The following is a 20,116-nucleotide window of genomic DNA, read 5'->3' as shown; positions in this document are numbered from 1 at the left end:
TGTACAATTGCACTGTTAACAATCTAATGGCCAACACTTAACATGTTTGTAAAAAAAATAAATAGATCGTTAGCATAAATATTAGCATTTCTGATAAAGGATACAGATACAGGAGCAATTATGGTTATGTGCCTTGCTCAAAGGCACATTGACAGATTTTTCAGGTAGACTCTGGTGATAACCAGACTCTGGCATCTGTGTTCTTATATAATAGAAGGCGTTGCCATTTGATAGGTTTAGCGATAGCATTGTTAGGTTAGCAAGAAATATTTGAAACGAGCCATCTGTTTGAGTGGGGAGAAAGGGTCCGACAAGGTGATAACTCAGGCACATCATAATAAAGAGGCAAAAGTTATTAAACAGACATTTCAATTATACTGTCGATCTTCATTCCACTAGTGGACAAGTGTGGTGTGGTGTCTCGTGTTCTAACAAAGGTTAAAACAGAATGAAAACATTTGGCATTTGTGGAGGCCTATATTCATAGTAAATTGTTGTGAACATCATTGCCTCTTAATATTTGGGATAGTTGACTGGTGTTGGTTGTGTGGTGACCGTGGTGTGTCCTCCTCTGTCCCCAGATGACCTGAACAGGACCCATCAGCACTGTGTTCTGGCTGGAGACTCAGCCCGCTTCAGCTCTACACACAGAGTGGCGGAGGTGAGAGGGGCCTGGGGTACACTGGGGGCTTGGAGACCCTGGCCTGATTCTAATAATGATTTATTTATTTTATAGGATACCGTATATTCCACTACCTTTCTTTAACTTCTTGCGTCGAGCAATCCCGTATCCGGGAGCGTAATCATAGCCTCAAGCTCATTACCATAACGCAACGTTAACTATTCATGAAAATCGCAAACGAAATGAAATAAATATATTCACTCACAAGCTTAGCCTTTTGTTAACTTCTTGCGTCGAGCAATCCCGTATCCGGAAGCGTAATCATAGCCTCAAGCTCATTAGCATAACGCAACGTTAACTATTCATGAAAATCGCAAATGAAATGAAATAAATATATTGGCTCACAAGCTTAGCCTTTTGTTAACAACACTGTCATCTCAGATTTTCAAAAGATGCTTTTCAACAATAGCTCCACAAGCATTTGTGTAAGAGTATTCATAGCTAGCATAGCATTAAGCCTAGCATTCAGCAGGCAGCATTTTCACAAAAACAAGAAAAGCATTCAAATAAAATAATTTACCTTTTGAAGAACTTCGGATGTTTTCAATGAGGAGACTCTCAGTTAGATAGCAAATGTTCAGTTTTTCCAAAAATATTATTTGTGTAGGAGAAATCGCTCCGTTTTGTTCATCACGTTTGGCTAAGGAAAAAAAAAATTCAGTCATTACAACGCCAAACTTTTTTCCAAATTAACTCCATAATATCGACAGAAACATGGCAAATGTTGTTTAGAATCAATCCTCAAGGTGTTTTTCACATATATATTCGATGATAAATCATTCGTGGCAGTTGCCTTTCTCCTCTGAACCAAATGGAAAAATGCACGCAGCTGGAGATTGCGCAATAATTTCGACGGAGGAGACATTGGAACACAGCGCATTCAAAATCTGGGGCACTTCCTGTATGAAATTTCATCTTGGTTTCGCCTGCAGCATTAGTTCTCACACTCACAGACAATATCTTTGCAGTTTTGGAAACGTCAGAGTGTTTTCTTTCCAAAGCTGTCAATTATATGCATAGTCGAGCATCTTTTCGTGACAAAATATCTTGTTTAAAACGGGAACGTTTTTTTATCCAAAAATTAAAAGAGCGCCCCCTATATCGAAGAAGTTAACAGATTCTACCTTCTATTCTAGAATTCCAAGAGGCCCTCATGCTCCCAGAATACATGCATTATTTCCCAACCTTTTTTGAGTGTCTGTCCTCACAGTGTTCCACCGGGACCCTGGACTACATCCAGTCCCGCTGCCGGGAGGCCCTGTCTAACCTGAGCACAGACCCAGAAACAGGGACCCACAGCCTACTGTCCCTGCTGCCAGCTACCCTGCAAGGCTACGAGGAGATACACAACGAGGTGTGACTGTGTGTGACTAACTTTTGGGGTTCTACGATAGGCCTAACTTTGTGTCCTACCTACACTCTTAGAAAAAAATTGCTATCTCGAACCTAAAAGGGTTTTTCGGCTGTCCCCATAGGAGATTCCTTTGAAGAACCCTTTTTAGTTCCAGGTAGAAACCTTTTGGTTCCAGGTAGAACCATTTTGAGTTCTGTTTACACAGAGGGTTCTACCTGGAACCAAAAAGGCCTATCCTATGGAGACAGCCAAATAACCCTTTTGGAACCCTCATTCAAGGAAAGGGTAGTTGTGTATAATCGTTCCCTTTCTACTTTCGGTCACATAACCAGGGTTAAGGCCCTTCCATAGGAAAATAAAGAGGTTGTCAATATTTAAGTTGACATCATTCATAGCTACCGTGGGTATTTATGTTATGGGAGAAATATTTCATAAGTCCAGGTTGCTCTTGTTTGTCTAAGGATCGAGATCATGGCCCCTTTCACACAGAACAATCAGTGAATCTGGCTCCGGGGCCCATAGACCCTATGGGGGCCGTTCACGCTTTACAGTGGCAGCTTGCTCAATACAGCCTTCTGCAGCCCAGCCTGCCCCTGACTGCCAGGGGCTAATGGTTAAAATAGCACTTCACCTCTCCACCCTCTGTATGTGTTATCCTCACTACTCCCAGGTAACCACAGCAGCGGGCCGAGTCAGGAACCACACGGGATGCCATGACAGATGAGCCTGGCGTGAGGTTGTTTAAAGGTTGTAGCCAGTATTAATTATTCAGACAATATGAGAGAGCGAGAGAGAAAGAGACAGACAGAGAGAGAGGTATAGAGAGGGGTATAGAAAGAGATAGAGGGAGAGGCCTAGCCAACACCTGGTCTCCATCGCAGAGAGAGAGAGAGAGAGAACACCTGCTCACAGCGCAGCACCACAGGATTACCCAGTGTAGGCCTGGCTGGGGGGTGCGCACTGTTTATTTAGGAAAACAGGAGGCTATTTATAAAAGGCTGGGAGAGGAGGGGATGGAGCCCTCTCTCAGGGGCCTGGCCCTGCTCTACTCTACCTGGCGTCCCCAGGGCCATGATGATGGATTGGGCCATTTGTTCTGAGTTGCCCATGAGGGCAGAACACCCACTTAAATGATGTGTTGTTGGCAGAGTTATTTACTATGACGGCTAGTTTTGTCGGTTAGCGGGTGCATATTGCATGGGTCGTGTTTGACATGGACGACCGTAGAGCGAACAAGCAGAGGCTCGTCAGACAGGCTGACCTGACCAACACCTTTTGGGCATTTCTTTAAAAAGTGATAAACAGGAGATCGACCGGCCGGCTGCCTGGCTGATGCTGCTGTACTGTGTGTCGTGTATGCTTAGAGGGGGTTTGACAGTTGTTTGGGTAGGGATTGAGGGGGGAAGGGGGGTGTTTAGGGTTGTGATGGGGATGAAGCTGAATGTCAGCCATCTGAGGAACGTGTGTTCAGGTAGAGGGGGAGAATGTTAGTAGCCAGAGGAGGGAGTTGAAGCAGGGGTTGATGGGTAGAGGACAGGAGAACAGCACCTGGCATAGCAGAGGGAGAGAGACCGGTTTCTAGTTGATTCTAGGCCCTCCTGGCCTCTCTACTCTAATCTTCCTGTCTATGTGTTGGAACGGTGGGACGAACAGGGGGCTAGCATCACGTCACATCCCATCGCCACACGGCCCTGTCTGTGTGTTGGAACGGTGGCACGAACAGGGGGCTAGCATCACGTCACATCCCATCGCCACACGGCCCTGTCTGTGTGTTGGAACGGTGGCACGAACAGGGGGCTAGCATCACGTCACATCCCATCGCCACACGGCCCTGTCATCAGGGGCTAGCATCACGTCACATCCCATCGCCACACGGCCCTGTCTGTGTGTTGGAGCCGGTGTGCACGGTGGCACGAACAGGGGCTAGCATCACGCTAGCATCACGTCAGCATCCATCCCATCGCCACACGGCCCTGTCTGTGTGTTTGGGAACAGGGGCTAGCATCACGTCACATCCCATCGCCACACGGAACACGGTGGCACGAACAAGGGACTAGCATCACGTCATCCCATCCTGTCATGGCACGAACAGGGGGCTAGCATCACGTCACATCCCATCGCCACACGGCCCTGTTTGTGTGTGTGTGTGTGTTTGGCTTTGAAATGCTAATCCCAGACACAAACGTCTTGTCTCATTTAAAGCCATCGTGTCACTTCCCAGGTGGATGTGTGACAATGTGCCCTCTGGGACCCCCCTAATGAAGCCTGTCCCTGCTCAGTAAATATTGGAGGGTGTGACGCACTAAGTAAGTCCCACATGTCTGGTTCTGCTAGAGACGGGGGAAGGTACAAGTGTAATCAGCCAGGTAGTTCCTCTGACCTTCCTCTGTCCTGTACAGTATGTTTTCCAGGCCTCTCCCTCCCTAGTGAGTAACAGTGTTTGTCAAGTAGCTAAAAGGCCACACCACTCTTCCTTGTGGAGTCAGAGAGTTTGTGACTGACCTGTAGGGAACAGTTTTTTCCTATCCTGTTTTCAGTTGAGAAAGAATGTAATTGAAATGTGTAATTTGGAGCATATTATTGTCTGTGGTCCTATAATGAGTAAGGACAGGTTGTGTGAGTCTGTCTGTGAGTACAGTTTGTATCTCCTCAAGGTGTGTGTGTGTGTGTGTGTCCATGGTGGCCAAGGTGTGATGAGTGTGAAGTGTGGACCTCTGGAGACAGGCAACAGGGCTCAGTGCTCCTGGTTGATGTGATGTGGGGGCAGTTCCAGGAAAGTAAACAGAAAGAGGCAGGTTGATATCGATCCGTCTCTCATCAGCTCCTACCTCGGGGGCCGCACGGCATGGAACAGACGGAAATTGATTGGTCAAGTCTGCTGGGGGACCACCGAGAGGTGTGGAAAAACCCTGCTTCATTAAATACTGAAAGGGACTACTTGGCTTTGACTCCTGGGTCGCCATGGTGAGTGGGAGGCTGAGCGGAGTGCTAATGTGCAGTTAGCACGTCCGTCACCTGGAGAGATGACAGGAGACACCACAGGGAAGGGGCCCCTCTCAGTCTTCCTGCTCCCAGAACCCAGAGCGGGCTAGGCAGAGGAGAAAATCTAGCCTAACGATGGCGATGACTCTCTCCATCTCTCTCTCCATCTCTCTCTTTCGATCTCTACCTGGGCAGGTGGCATTTAGTCAGTGTTTCCCTCTCAGTAACTCACAGCCGGGCGGCTCAGGCTCCAAATGCCAGGCGTCCCACAGATGCCGCAGTCGCCTGGCTTTGAGGCTGCCATTGCCATGCTCCGCGGGGGCTAGGAGTCCATGTCGGCTCAAAGCGGAGCCACAGGCTGTGTTCCCTCAGTAAAGGACAGACGGACAATCAGAGAGAAAAGGGGAGCGGTGGGAGGAGGTAGAGAAAGGACAGTCTATGTTTGTCCCCTCTCTCTTGCTTTGTTGTGTGTGTGAGCTGTACTGTTCAAGGGGGGAGGGGAGGGTTGAACGGTTGACATTTGTTTGAAGGGTCTGTTGTATGGAGTGGTTGTGAAGGTGCTGAACCGTGCTATGGCCCATGTACCCCCCCGTACGTGACCCAGCCCCTGCATGTCAAACCGCTGTGATCAGCCCCCTTTGGATCCAAAATGGCGGATAGTTTCTCTGTATCCTGTGCCACTGCATAGCCTAGAAGGCCAGCCACTGAACAAAGGGTGAAGTGGAAATGTCTTTGTATTCTTGTCATCTTCTTCCTCTGTATTGTTCTTATGTGTTATAGAGCTAATGTAACCCTGTACCATACATACTAATGCCCCCTACAAGAACAATACACAGACTAGTAGTTGGAGATGAACAGTAGGTCTTGTAGTCACTTTCACATTTGATATGCAACTCTTTTGTACTCCTCACCTTGTGGTCTACAGTTGTCTATGTCAAATGAAATGGTGTATGTATTGTTGGGAGGATGATACTGGAACAGTGCTTTGTAGGATGTTTTCGGAGAGGGAAGCTCAGAGCGCCTTGCATTTGCATCACCGACATTTGGGGCAATCTCTGACACACACTTTCTCAGACAAACACACATACACACACACATCCATACACCTGGCTACATGACGTGTCCTTGTGAGGATTAAATCAGCACTTCAAAAGAGCTGAAAACATAAACACTCCCAGTGGAGGACAGGTGAGCCGCTCTGCAGAGTAAACTGTCATTCCCCTGCGGAGCGAGGGAGGAGGAGGGGAGGAGGAGTAGGGGAGGAGGAGTAGGGGAGGAGGAGTAGGGGAGGAGGAGGTGGAGGAGGAGTGGAGGAGGGGAGTTTAGGAGGAGGAGGAAATAGGAGTGAGGAGAGGGTTGAGCAATGTGGCGTATAGGCGTCTAGGGTCGGGATGGTTTGGGAAATGGGGGTCGAGGGGTGTATTGTGAGAGGGGTGTGTTGTCTATTCTCATAGGGATGACCATCTGTGTAAACAGACATTCTAGGATGTCTAGACTCCAGTACACTTCATTCTCTGTACATATCTGACTAGGGGAAATCCCCAACAGACAGATTTAACCTTTTGTTATCTCCTGTCTCTCACTCGCGCTCTAAAGCACAGTAGAGGCCTTGGCGTTGATAGACGGATATACTTCCATGTTTTTGTACCACCATGCTTTTGCAAGTTTTCGCTTTCCAATATTTCCATCTGGACTTCATACGGCTTGACTGATCTACCACTGCCTGTCTAGGATCTGGACTATTCCTATAATCCCATATGGTTCCTCTACCTGACTGTTGTGTGCAGGTGGAGTTTGAGTGGCTGAGGCAGTACTGGTTCCAGGGCCAGCGTTACACCCGGTTCTGCAGCTGGTGGTCCAGACCCATGGAGCAGCTGGAGAATGACTGGAGAGAGATGGAGCTCATGGTAAGACTGCACAGAGACCCACTGGGACCCAGTAATAACACATACTAGTGTGTAGTAGTAAGGTTGACTGTCTACGATTGCCATTTAAGAGCCATACAAAGTCTAATCACAAAGAGCTTTACTGTAACACTTCAGTTCATTCACACACTTCTGCAGTCAGTGATTATTAGTGACACAGTTTCCTGTTCCAACGTGATCAGCATTCTCACAGTGGACAGCCTCCATCAGGATCTGATGCTGATTGGCTGTATACATCTGTGTAACGTCAAATATGCCTGTGCTTGAGTTCATTGCACAAACTAGACCGATAATAGTCAGAGAGTGCAGGTGTGATTGTGAAGTGTCTTTGTGTCACACCCCGGGTGTGATTTTAAGAATGTCTGGTTCCACATGGTCTTACTCAGCTCTTCACCAAATCACAAGGACTAGTAATTGTTCTGACACATCTTTCCATTTTCTCAGTCATTTCATTCTCATAAATGAGAGAGGATGGGTTGTTCACATTGAAGTCTACTTAGTTACATCTGTTTACCGTGTGTGTGTGTGTGTGTGTGTGTGTGTGTGTGTGTGTGTGTGTGTGTGTGTGCGTGCGTGCGTGTGTGCGTGCGTGCGTGCGTGCGTGCGTGTGTACGTTAAGTCTAATCTCAGCTCTGCTGTTGTATCAAAGTGTGCGTTGTAACTCTGCAGAGTGGAGCAGTAGGGGGCACTCTTGTATCACTGAAACAGCCAAGACCAGAGCTGTGCTCCCTCTCTCTCTTTCTCCCTCCATCTCTCCCTGCCTCCCTGCCTCCCTTCCTCTGTGCTCTCTCTCTCTCTCTGTCTTTGTCAGTGTGGAGCGCTGAGCAGTAATCACATCTAATACTCAAGCGGGGATAAAGAGAGGAGCCTGGAGAAGCACGGTGCTGCTCTGCACTGAGACACAGGGAGGCAGTCAGTCAGACAGGCAGGCTGGCAGGCAGGCAGGCTGGCTGGCTGGCTCACTCGCGTCCACACAGCCAGGAGGAGGGGGAGACGGGTCTAATCTCATCTAGAGCTCAGATGAAGTGTGTGATTTGAACCTGTACTTAGAGAGGAGCAGGAGTGAGATGTGAAGACTTGATCTGTGTGTGTCTCTCTCTCTCTCTCTCATGATAAACCAGCCATCTCTCTCTCTCTGATGGCCAACCAGCTGTGTGTGTCTCTCTCTCTCGCTCTCTCTCTCTGATGATAAACCAGCCATCTCGCTCTCTCTCTCTCTCTCTCTGATGATAAACCAGCCATCCCTCTCTCTGTCTCTCTCTGATGGTCAACCATCTGTGTGTGTCTCTCTCACTCTCTCTCTCACTGTCAACCAGACCCCACTCACCATTTAGTTTTTCATGACACTAGTCAGACATGCAGATGTGTGTCTGCTACACATTGCCTTGAGTAGTCTACAGCATCATTTTTTATTTAAAAAAAATTCTCATTCCCTTTAGAGCAATGTTTGTTTTACTATTTTGTATTTTATATTAGAGGCATGCTGTTAATTTATATTTTCCCATGTAGCTTCTGTAAAATCTATTTATTAGTTTTCTTCTTTATCATTTTGTATTTTACTGAAGGTGCATTGTGTTGTTTTCTAAATGAAACAACATGAAGTAGTTTATCAGCGAGGTATTTGTCTTTGACCCATTAAGTAAATCAAACCATGCTCGTTGTGTTTGTGGAAAATGAACAAATCAAATGGGCCACTATTGTTGATGGAGGCTCTTTGTGCTTTCATAAGCAATATTGTACCACATACTGATTAAATAGGCCTTTCTCAGTATTATAGAAATCAGTCATATATTCATTTTTATTTTCCTTTTTTCGATCGCTTATGTTTGTTTATTACACTTCTATTTGAATTGTCAAATGATTTTATAACTTACTTACATTGTTTATATTTTCATATACTTATACATAAACTATTTTTATTATAATTTTTTAGCAAAACTATTTAAAATATCAGAATATCAGTGTGTCAGTTGGTGTTTTTCTCTGGTCACATTTTACTATTTAAATAATCTGCAGTGTCCTAAATGTATGACATTTTAATATTTATTCATATTTTGAGATAATTTCACGCTATATGCTTAATCTTGAAAATGTTAAACATATTAGACACATAAAAAAAAGGAAAAACACAGTAGTGTGTGCTGTTTTTAATTGACAACAAAGACGGTATAATATTGGATTTGTGTGTGTATGTGTGTGTGCGGGTGTATGTGTGTGTGTGGGTCTATGCCTGCGACATACATAGCAGCTTCTGAAAAAGACTGAACACAATGCAAGGCTGTCTGTTTATAGATGCTAGTTTCCTCCCTAGGGCTCAGTCCCTGTTCTCCATCCTGTTGTCATGCAAATACTCACCCTGCCATCTGAATGACATTCTGATAAAACACATCCAGAGGTTTTCTCTCTCTTCCTTTTATCTCCAAACTGTTACCTCATGAATTGAAGTCGCTTCCTAATAGAAACAAGAAGAGGTAGATGGAAGTCAGTGGTCGAGAGAGGATAAATAAAGAGTATTCAGATCAGGTGTGGGAGGGTGGGTGTGGGAGGGTGGGTGGGTGGGTGGGTACACGAGTGCTCTATGCATAGATAAAGGAATTGAAGTGCCTATCAGATATGAGAACAGGTATGAAGAAGGTCCAGGGTTCCACCTCTCTCAGAAGACGAGGGGTACAGGCTGCGCCCCGTGGTTAAAGGACAGGGGTGTAAAGGCTCTGTTCCCCTGTGATCCAGACTAGGAATGGAGCGAGGGGCGGTGGAACCCTGTTATGGTTTGGATGGGCCCGGTCCGCAGCCCAGCCCCCCTAGGACCTACTATCATGGATCTCATACAATCCTGACATTTACTTAAACCAGCAACAATGAATAGCTTCCACCTGGCTAACAAAAGGAGAGAGACAGTCTGGCTTTATGCAAAATATTTTAAATACTGGTGTGGCATTTATTATCTTTCATTTTTTATATCCTTCTTTTTGCTGTGCGGGAGAAGCAACAAAAAATTGCATATTTCCTTTTTTGGTGTGTGTTTATGTGTGTGTGTGTGTGTGTGTGTGTGTGTGTGTGTGTGTGTGTGTGTGTGTGTGTGTGTGTGTGTGTGTGTGTGTGTGTGTGTGTGTGTGTGTGTGTGTGTGTGATGATGCTAATGTATGCACTCTGTTTGACTTTAATTGATATACCAGCTCTGCCTGCACACTACAGCTTCTCCCCTAATTTGTCACTTTCCCTGACTTCTGTGGCTGCTCATATCATAACTTAAAAAGCTGCTGGCATGCAGAGATTTCAGACGGTTTTCTCTCTCTCTCTCTCTCTCTCTCTGTTCCTCTCCCTCTCTCCCTCCCCTTCTCCCTCTCTCCCTCCCCTTCTCCCTCTCCTTCTCTCTATTCCTCATTTGACAGTTGAACGATCCTTGTAGATGAAAATCTTTCAGCGTGTATCAAGAAAATGTATCTACTTTCACAATAAATATAATCCACACACTTGAATATATTTGTATACTTCAAGATCTACAAAACAGGAAGGGGTACCCGGGCCATGTCTTCTAGCGTCTCCCTGTAACCATTTTGTCAGTCTCTCTCTTCCTCTGGGTTTGGTCACACTCCCGTCATGTAGCCGTGGAGGAACGTGATGTGTAGGGACGCGGCCTGTGACCGTTTCATCATTTCTCTTCTCCTTTCCCTCGCTCCCTCCGTCTTTAATGTTGGTCCTTAGTAACAATCTGGGGCGGGCTGCTGAGGGGAACGACTCAGGGGGAGCACAGAGCAATCACTCGCAGGCTGGCCAGGTCGCCATCGATAGCTGATTAGGTTATTGACCTAGCAAGGGGGAGGAGGGGATGGAGCTTCAAGGAGAGAATGACAGAGAGATAGAAAGAGAGAGAGGGGTCAATGTAAATGTTATTGCAGTGTGAGCTCATTTGATCAAAGCTCTGGAAAGGTTAAGCGAATCCAATCTGGTTTTGTATGGCAGAGTGCAGACAGACACCGGCGGGAGAGGAGAAACCTCAGGACGCAGAATGGATTATCGTATTGGTGCTGGGCTGAACTAGTGCAGGAGGGCCTCCCTCCCTCCTATAGACAGACAGTTTACTCTGCCTCTAATGCGTTTAGACAGCAATTGGCCTTAATAACCTTTATTGACTTCAGCGGGTCAGAGCCAAGAATCTAATTATCAAAGTGTATCAATTTCATTGGGAGTTTAGAGTTGCACTGTTCATATAATTATTTTAAGGTCGTCGGGGCCAATTAATCCCTATCCACTTATTTGATGGGTTTGTAAAACATTATAGATGTTATGGTTCTGTAGTGTGCAGTTTCAGTGTTAATCATTTTGGGGGAATGTTTTTTTTTTGGGGGTTGTGCTCGTGGTTGTTTTTCTGTGCCCGGTAGGTAAGAAAGAGCAGGACATTTAAAGGCTTGAGGCTTAGATACAGTAGAATCATACTACTCTGTTTCACTCTCTAGTTTATTGAGGCTTCGATACAGTAGAATCATACTACTCTGTTTCACTCTCTAGTTTATTGAGGCTAAGCTACAGTAGAATCACACTACTCTGTTTCACTCTCTAGTTTATTGAGCCTTAGCTACAGTAGAATCACACTACTCTGTTTCACTCTCTAGTTTATTGAGGCTAAGCTACAGTAGAATCACACTACTCTGTTTCACTCTCTAGTTTATTGAGCCTTAGAATCACACTACTCTGTTTCACTCTCTAGTTTATTGAGAGCTCAGTAGAATCATACTACTCTGTTTCACTCTCTAGTTTATTGAGCCTTAGCTACAGTAGACTCACACTACTCTGTTTCACTCTCTAGTTTATTGAGCCTTAGCTACAGTAGAATCATACTACTCTGTTTCACTCTCTAGTTTATTGAGCCTTAGCTACAGTAGAATCATACTACTCTGTTTCACTCTCTAGCTTGACATTCTAGGGCAACATTTTCTAACAGTTTCATATACAGGCCACACACATGCAAGCCAGATTAAGTGTGAACTAAACATTAAATTGTTTAAAGAGCATTTTTATTACTTTTATTACTTATATATTTTGTATTATAAAACCATTCATCTTCTGGTAAATCTTAGCAGTTTTTCAGTTTAGCGTTTTAGTAGAATGCACTGTAGCTGTCTTATCGATATTGAGTATGTTTGTAATGTTAAGGGTGTCTGATTATTTGTACTTGTTTGTGATGTTGTGTGTGTATGTAACAGTATATGAAATGTGGAGTAGTTTATGCGTGTGTGTGTGTGTGTGTGTGTGTGTGTGTGTGTGTGTGTGTGTGTGTGTGTGTGTGTGTGCGCGCACCAGGCTACCTGGATAGTAATGTGTGTTGTCCTTATCACAGAACACAGAATAGTGTATAATCCTGGTGTTCATTCCAGCTCGGCCTTGTTTACCTCCAGCTCTATATTAACACACCTGCTGCAACCTATTTACAACCCTCCACACTGAAAAGAAATTACTCCAAGATTATTGTTGTTATTCATTTAAAAAGGAAATCTATGGCTGATAATACATGTGACATCACGGAGCCTGTGTTGAGGGGAAATATCAAAGAAGAAAAGTAAGAGAGAGAGGGGTAGAAAATGGAGCATAAATCGCAGGCAAAAGGTATTTGCGATTCTCTTTGAAGTACTTATTCAACAGGGTAAGCTGCATTTTCGGCAGAGCCTGATAGTGTTCTGGGTAAATACTTAAACCCCTTTAGAGAATTTCATGCAGCACAGATACGGTGCGCTGCGGAGTGGGGCTGCAGAGGCAAGGCAGCAGTGTTTATGTTACCTGCAGCCACTGCAGCCCGCAGGCTTTGTACCTGAAGACATAGGTACTGACTGGAATCTCAGTAGGGTATGTGTGACAGAATCTACAGTAAAACCACTGTGTGTGTGTGTGTGTGTGTGTGTGTGTGTATGTGTGTGTGTGTGTGTGTGTGTGTGTGTGTGTGTGTGTGTGTGTGTGTGTGTGTGTGTGTGTGTGTGTGTGTGTGTGTGTGTGTGTGTGTGTGTGTGTGTGTGTGTGTGTGTGTGAGAGTGAATAGAAAGGGATTTTTTTAACCCTTTCACTGCACAGAAAGCCTCCGTCACAGACCACCCAACCACTACACACACAGCCTCCCAAGGTCTAAATCCAATTCAGCTGTTGACGTGACGTTGAAGGCACTCTCCTAGGCTCTCAGGATTTCCTCTGTATCATTTTTAAACACCTAACAATGATTGACCACATATTGCTATCATTATTAGTCTTAGATGTAATAGTGTACTGTATGTGATTTTTCTTTCTGATAATTTAACAGTAAACATAATACAAGTCATTATCTTCTGGACAAAAGTGAGGTGTTTTGGTTCACCACACCAAAACACCGGCCTTTACTGTATATGGAATACATGGGGCAGTCTGAGACATCATTACCCTACTTTTCATCTAAGATGAACTCCAAATATGGACACATCAAATAAGGAAGTGCTATTGTTTTGCTTCTTATTCCATAATGAAGAAAAAGCTCAGCAAACCCTCAAGCTCATTTTCTTGCTTGTTATATTCTCAGCCCAAACCATGTTTAATTACCTATAGAATATCTCTCTCTTTCTTTGTGCGTTCATAAAAAACAAAGCTATTTGTTATTGACACCAGTTTGGGTAATTCATTTTGTTTGTCTGATGGATTGTGATGTTGACGGTGTTTCTACTGTATTGGCAGACTTTGAAGTCACTTGTCTATTTTTCTTGGAAAACAAATGAGCACTTTACCGGGACTGATCTGTCTTCTCCTCTTAGCAGCTCCTCCAATCCCCTTCCTCCATTATTTATTTATTTAGCAGGTTGTTTTTCCTCCTAGCTGGGCCCTGATCAGCAAGATAAGTCTTCAGAGGGGGGCGATAACATCCATTAAAGTGGTAAAGAGGAATTACAGGGCAGAGCAGATTAATCACTGCTCAGCTTAATCACATTCACTCACTGTGGCTGTGGACGGGAGGACGGGCGGGCTAGCTGCAGGGCCTCTCCTTGCCTGCTTCTGTCACAGAAACCCAGAGGGAGAGAGGGGAAAGGATATATAGAGTGAGAAAGAAAGAGATTGAAGGGAGAGAGAGAGGTGAGAAAGAAAGAGTGAGAACGAGCAAGAGAGGGAGAAAGAGAGAGAGAGATAGACAGTGAGAGAGTTAAACAGAAACAGAGATGAAAGAAAGATGTCTCCATACTCTCATACCAAAGCACACCCTCTTTCTGCTGACAATAGACATTAACGTTAACCAACACTTGACATGCAATTATTGCATCACTTTGATCCAGGTGTAATTATTTATTCTCCAACTGATCTGATGCTCGTCTATGTGTGGGATCGAGTCAATTAACACAGGGGGGCGGTTCTGTTTTTCTTTTGTGGGAATGAAAAGCAAACTGAGGAAGTACTGTTTCACTGTAGGCTCTGGCTCTAGACTGTGTAGCAGCAGACAGGAACATTCAGTCCTACCTTTTGCCCCAGACACAGAAGGGTGCTTGTTTTGTTTTCTGCGAGTAAAAAACATATTGTAAAATGGATTAATGTTCTCCTGTAGCAAACGTGTATGTTCATCCCCAGAGATAGATTCCACTGTGATTCTTCCAGGCTCTTCCCCTTGATATTTAATTTTATTATCTGTGAATAAACACCTTATTGTTGGTGGATACACTCTTTCTGTGTCGCAGGCACAGTAGAGGCAAGACACAGTAGTAGCAGACAGGTAGCAAAGTTAACTGAAGTACCCCACCTACCAATTCCCCCAGTCTCAGCCCTCTGCACATGTTGTGCAATTCCTCGTTTTAATTCTCCAAAGTCATCAGTGCAGCTATCGTGTTCAGGCTCTTAAGTGCGTTAAGCTGCGTTGAGAACAAAGAGCAGGAGAACAGGGGAATCCTGACGGGAAGAGGAGTGTAAAATTGTCTGATTCGCTTGAAGAATCGCAAAGAAAGAGAGGAATTATGGAGAAGATGCAGCAGATTATTTGGGATGTTTCAGGTGTGAGGGGGGACACGCGGGGGAAGTAGAGGAAGAGATAATGGGAGGATTTAAACGGCAGTCAGAGAGAGAGGGAGACAGAGGAGGTAGAGATAGTGAATGGATGTGGGGAGAGAGAGGGAGATGGATGATGTGATGCAGGTTGGGTGATAGAGGAGGACTAGTGGAGCTTAGTAACATGCTGGGAAGTTCCTTATTTTGTTTTTTAGTTTGTTTCTCTTTCAGGAGGTCCTGTATGAGGTGGACAAGCTAACTGAGATAAAACATCAAGTGTGTTTGTGGGTTAACATATACAGTACCTCCACACTTTACTCTCCAGATGATTATTTTGCTATAAAAAACACAATGATTGTCACGCCTTGGTCTTAGTATTTTGTGTTTTAGTTTATTAGTTAGTCAGACCAGGGTGTGACATGGGTTTATTATGTATTGTATTTTTGTATCGGGGTTTGTAGTATTTGGGATTGTAGTTGATTAGGGGTGTGTGTGTTTAATAGGTTTGGCTGCCTGAGGCGGTTCTCAATCAGAGTCAGGTGATTCTCGTTTTCTCTGATTGGGAACCGTATTTCGGTAGCCTGGTTTTCGCTTTGTATTTCGTGGGTGATTGTTCCTGTCTCTGTGTTAGTTTCACCAGTCAAGCTGTAATTGGTTTCACGTTCCGTTTGTTGTTTTGTATTTATTTTGTTATTCATGTATAGTTCGTTTTGTTTGTTTCACTATTAAACATGAGTAACTTACACGCTGCATTTCGGTCCGACTCTCTTTCAACAAAAGAAGAACGTCGTTACAATGATACAGTACAGTATCTCCCAAAAATCTCTTCAACTAACTCCAACTCCTTTTTTGGGTCATGCCATCTTGCTAAGCTCACTGGGGCGATCAGATCACTGCAGGTAGTGGGGGAGTATTTCCCCTCCACCCCTCCAGATAGCTCACACTAGTGGGCGGCGTTAAGTGGGTGAGATGTAGGACAGTGTAATTAACGCTAGTCCTTTAGAGGGGCCCGCCTCCCTCCGTGGGGAGCGCCAGATATAGCTCTCATTAATTCCTATTTATGTGTAATGAGAGGGTCATGTACGGTGTAATAAATGTCTGTTTTATTTGGGTAAGAGCTGCCTGGAGGGCTGCATCCTCTCTCTGCTGGCTAACTGCCTTATAAACACTGTTTACCCACTCAGCTCCCATCAGCCTGCCGGGCTCCCTGGGTGGGGAGCAGAAGCACACACAATCAAATGAGCAGGGTTGTGTGTGTAGTGGGATAAATTCACAAGTCTAAAAACAGATAGTATCCTTTCCATTTTCTAACTCCTCTATTACACATGAATGTAAATGGGGGTTGTCTTGTTCTCGACCACCCAGTACAGGAGACGGGTTCATACGGGTCAGTTAGCCTCATGTCTGTCAGAGCCTGGGGACCTTATAGAGGAGCTGTCTGTATTAGCCCTGACAGTACTCTACTACAGCCTTTACAATGGGACTGCACCCCTAGGGAACTCATACTAGTCCACTATGTATTCTTCTCTCTAACAGACTTAGCAGACCTGCCAGCTTCACTCCCAGGATAAAGACATGAGTGGGATCTGACAGGTCTTTCACACAGTAATGTAGCCTTACCTCAGGCCTTTCTGTTCATACAGTCACATACCTCTCTAGCCAGAGCAGTGATGGACCTCAGGCCTTTCTGTTCATACAGTCACATACCTCTCTAGCCAGAGAAGTGATGGACCTCAGGCCTTTCTGTTCATACAGTCACATACCTCTCTAGCCAGAGAAGTGATGGACCTCAGGCCTTTCTGTTCATACAGTCACATACCTCTCTAGCCAGAGAAGTGATGGACCTCAGGCCTTTCTGTTCATACAGTCACATACCTCTCTAGCCAGAGAAGTGATGGACCTCAGGCCTTTCTGTTCATACAGTCACATACCTCTCTAGCCAGAGCAGTGATGGACCTCAGGCCTTTCTGTTCATATAGTCACATACCTCTCTAGCCAGAGCAGTGATGGACCTCAGGCCTTTCTGTTCATACAGTCACATACCTCTCTAGCCAGAGCAGTGATGGACCTCAGGCCTTTCTGTTCATATAGTCACATACCTCTCTAGCCAGAGCAGTGATGGACCTCAGGCCTTTCTGTTCATACAGTCACATACCTCTCTAGCCAGAGCAGTGATGGACCTCAGGCCTTTCTGTTCATACAGTCACATACCTCTCTAGCCAGAGCAGTGAGACCTGGACCTCAGGCCTTTCTGTTCATACAGTCACATACCTCTCTAGCCAGAGCAGTGATGGACCTCAGGCCTTTCTGTTCATACAGTCACATACCTCTCTAGCCAGAGCAGTGATGGACCTCAGGCCTTTCTGTTCATACAGTCACATACCTCTCTAGCCAGAGCTGGGGTTAACCTTATGGGTCTGAGGCCTGTGTTCTTTCATTGGAACAGTTAAATCGCAGCATTTTCAGCCCTACTCTAATGTTAACTCTAGTCAATCAGAGCTTACCTCCTATAAATGGCCCAGTTCTGTCCCTATGGACATGCTAAACCACCTTATCCTGTGATAGTGATGCTGCAGGAGAATGATGGAAATCCCCATTATTGGTTTAGCATTTTGTAGGAAATGAGGTGTGGCGCATTGGAGTGTGTGTAACATTGTAACTTTCTGGGAGAGATCCTGGCTTTCCCCCAGTCAGCAAAAAGATTTTATTGGCAAGAGAGAGGTGCTGATCCGAATCTGCTATCTACAATCTGTGATCAACTTTTAGGTGGAGGGAGGGAGCAGTCGAGTAGCATGCTCATGTGAGCAAGTGCCATGTGTCTTCCATCTCTGTCAAGCTCCATCTTTTCTGTCCTAAGTTAGTCCTTACACCCCAGATGCTTTCTTATGGGGGACAGTGATTCATTTAGTCTAGTCAGGAAGGCTGGGGTAGTAGTCTGTGTAGAATGTGTATGTCCTTACCAGTCCCCTGATGTGGAGGCAAATCTGTGTGTGTGTGGTAGCCATCTGCAGAGCTCATTTAGATGGGGGTATGTGGTTTAACCATTAAATTCAACTGGATCCGCTCTCATGCTGACCTGTGCGACGGTTAGAGCCGTGCGAGTAGGGTTTTTTGTGTGATTGTTTGTGGGGCTGAATTGGACTGTTGGATTGCGACCCTAAAACAGATTTGCTTTTTCTTTGCCAACAAAAGAAACGACCAGAAAAGCCAATCAGGTTCTGCCTCATTTGGCGCTGTGCAAAGCACATGTCCGTCCATCCTCCCTGCATTCTGCCCTTAAAGATGGACTGGAGCTCTGCCGTACATAGACACCCTGCCCTTGCTAGTGCATGACAATGCCTTGAAACACTCACTTGTTGAGGCCTACTCCTTCTATGGTGTCTCTTTACAACCCCACACCCCCCCTTGTCTGCTCAAATGTGCTTCTCTGATGTTTCAGACACATTTTTCTAATGTTTTACACTTCATATAATGCGGTGTGTATAGGGAAGCCCAGTTTGGGGGTGACATAATTGATGGCAGCCATGACCCTTGGGGGGTCAATCTGGAGGAAAGGGCAGCCTTTCAATCACCAAGGAGATCACAAGTACCGCACACACACGCACACACACGCACTTACACACCATGCACACGCACACACACACACACACACACACACACACACACACACACACACACACACACACACACACACACACACACACACACACACACACACACACACACACACACACACACACACACACACACACACACACACACACACACACACATTCTCTGTGAGAGGCCTAGTGTTTTTCCAGCCCCCCACCCCTCAGTCTGTTCACTCCAATGCCTGCTCAGCTTTAGTGATGTCAACAGTCTGGGGCCTTCAAAGTGGACTTAGCCTGCACAGTGATGAGACCAAGTCAACACATGACACTAATTCACCCCAACCATCCCAGTCAGTCCCCATGCAGAAGCTTTAGCTATCTTCCCACCAGTCCTCATGGAAATTTGGCAAATCAAATTTCAGCCAGGTCTCTATATGGGGCAACTATAATGTCATGATATGCAGGAATAGGTAAGAGAGCAGCACTTTTATTACTGGAGGTTGTGTGATGTCACAGGAAAGTGAAAGTGGCTCGGGCTTATTTCCTGGGCTAATATAACGTTTCCAGCCGTGTGACTGTTACCCCCAGAGCAACGTAACCTGGGAAGCCAGAGAGAGAGAGAGACACACACACACACACACACACACACACACACACACACACACACACACACACACACACACACACACACACACACACACACACACACACACACACACACACACACACACACACACACAGCATGTTCACAGTTCCCTGGTTGTCCATATCACCCAGCAGAAGCTATCAATTACCTGAAGCAAGGTGCCTGATGCCTTTTTCCACCGACCAGTCGTGGAAGTCATATTGGTTTCATGTATTAGCAGCTTGCCAAACCCCACTCCCTGGGCCTATGAAATAAGATGTCGGGGCAGGAGCAACTGGAGCAGCCACTAAGTGTCAGAAGATTTGGAAGAATAGGCCTGAAATCTACCCTGAGCAAGAGTGATAGTGTCAGACCAAAAGGGGAGATGGAGTGATTGAGAGTAGAGCTGGATGAAGAGAGAGACTGGAAGAGAGAGAGAGACAGAGTGAGAGAGAGCAGGGTTAAGACTCTGGCTGGTTCAGATATCTGTGTGGATGTTTGAGGTTGGCCATCTTGGTCAGCGTGACATGAGCTCCTCCATGTAGCTGGTTGTGTAAGAGAGGCCCCAGAAGTCGTAAACAGAAGGATGGATTACTGGGCCGGGCTAGGCCTCCATTATGGGCAGCCTGTAGTTGGCACAGAGAGTCTGACGAGGAGGCCTGTACATTGCTGGGACTGGTAAATGTGGCTGTGCCAGGGAGTTGGGGGAAAACTGGAGGAGGTAGAGGTGTAGCTGCCAGTCAGACAGACAAAGGTGTGCAGAGCAGTAAGGTATATGCTGTCTCTATCTCTAACCACTGATACAGGGTCAGATATGGCTTTACTCCGCAATAGAGGGTAGGTTAATCTGATCTTAGATATGTGGGTAACTTTTAACTACAGTGTGGGGAGAAGAGTGTGAGTCATAGCCTGGTCCAAAAGAGGAAGAAGAGCCAGATATAATCCAACATGCCTGCAACTGCTGATCTGAAGTCA

At 45.5% G+C, this 20,116-nt stretch overlaps 1 protein-coding gene across 3 annotated transcripts in view; it reads left to right on the top strand.

Annotated features, from left to right (window-relative positions):
• Positions 1–20,116, top strand: part of LOC135557140 (alpha-ketoglutarate-dependent dioxygenase FTO-like) — a 229,162-nt gene that overhangs the window by 65,936 nt on the left and 143,110 nt on the right. For 2 of the 3 annotated variants that reach the window (XM_064990359.1, XM_064990355.1), the window contains exons 5-7: positions 582–661; positions 1,893–2,036; positions 6,806–6,925. In XM_064990359.1, the coding sequence (XP_064846431.1) occupies positions 582–661; positions 1,893–2,036; positions 6,806–6,925 (344 nt within the window). Of the gene's footprint in view, positions 1–581; positions 662–1,892; positions 2,037–6,805; positions 6,926–7,754; positions 8,897–20,116 lie in introns of those variants that run through there. The other variant, XM_064990364.1, reaches the window with a different exon arrangement.

The sequence above is a fragment of the Oncorhynchus masou genome, chromosome 2 (assembly GCF_036934945.1).
Source record: "Oncorhynchus masou masou isolate Uvic2021 chromosome 2, UVic_Omas_1.1, whole genome shotgun sequence".
Classification (NCBI taxonomy): domain Eukaryota; kingdom Metazoa; phylum Chordata; class Actinopteri; order Salmoniformes; family Salmonidae; genus Oncorhynchus; species Oncorhynchus masou.
Note: the sequence above shows the minus strand (reverse complement) of the source record. Positions and strands in the feature narration are given on the sequence as shown.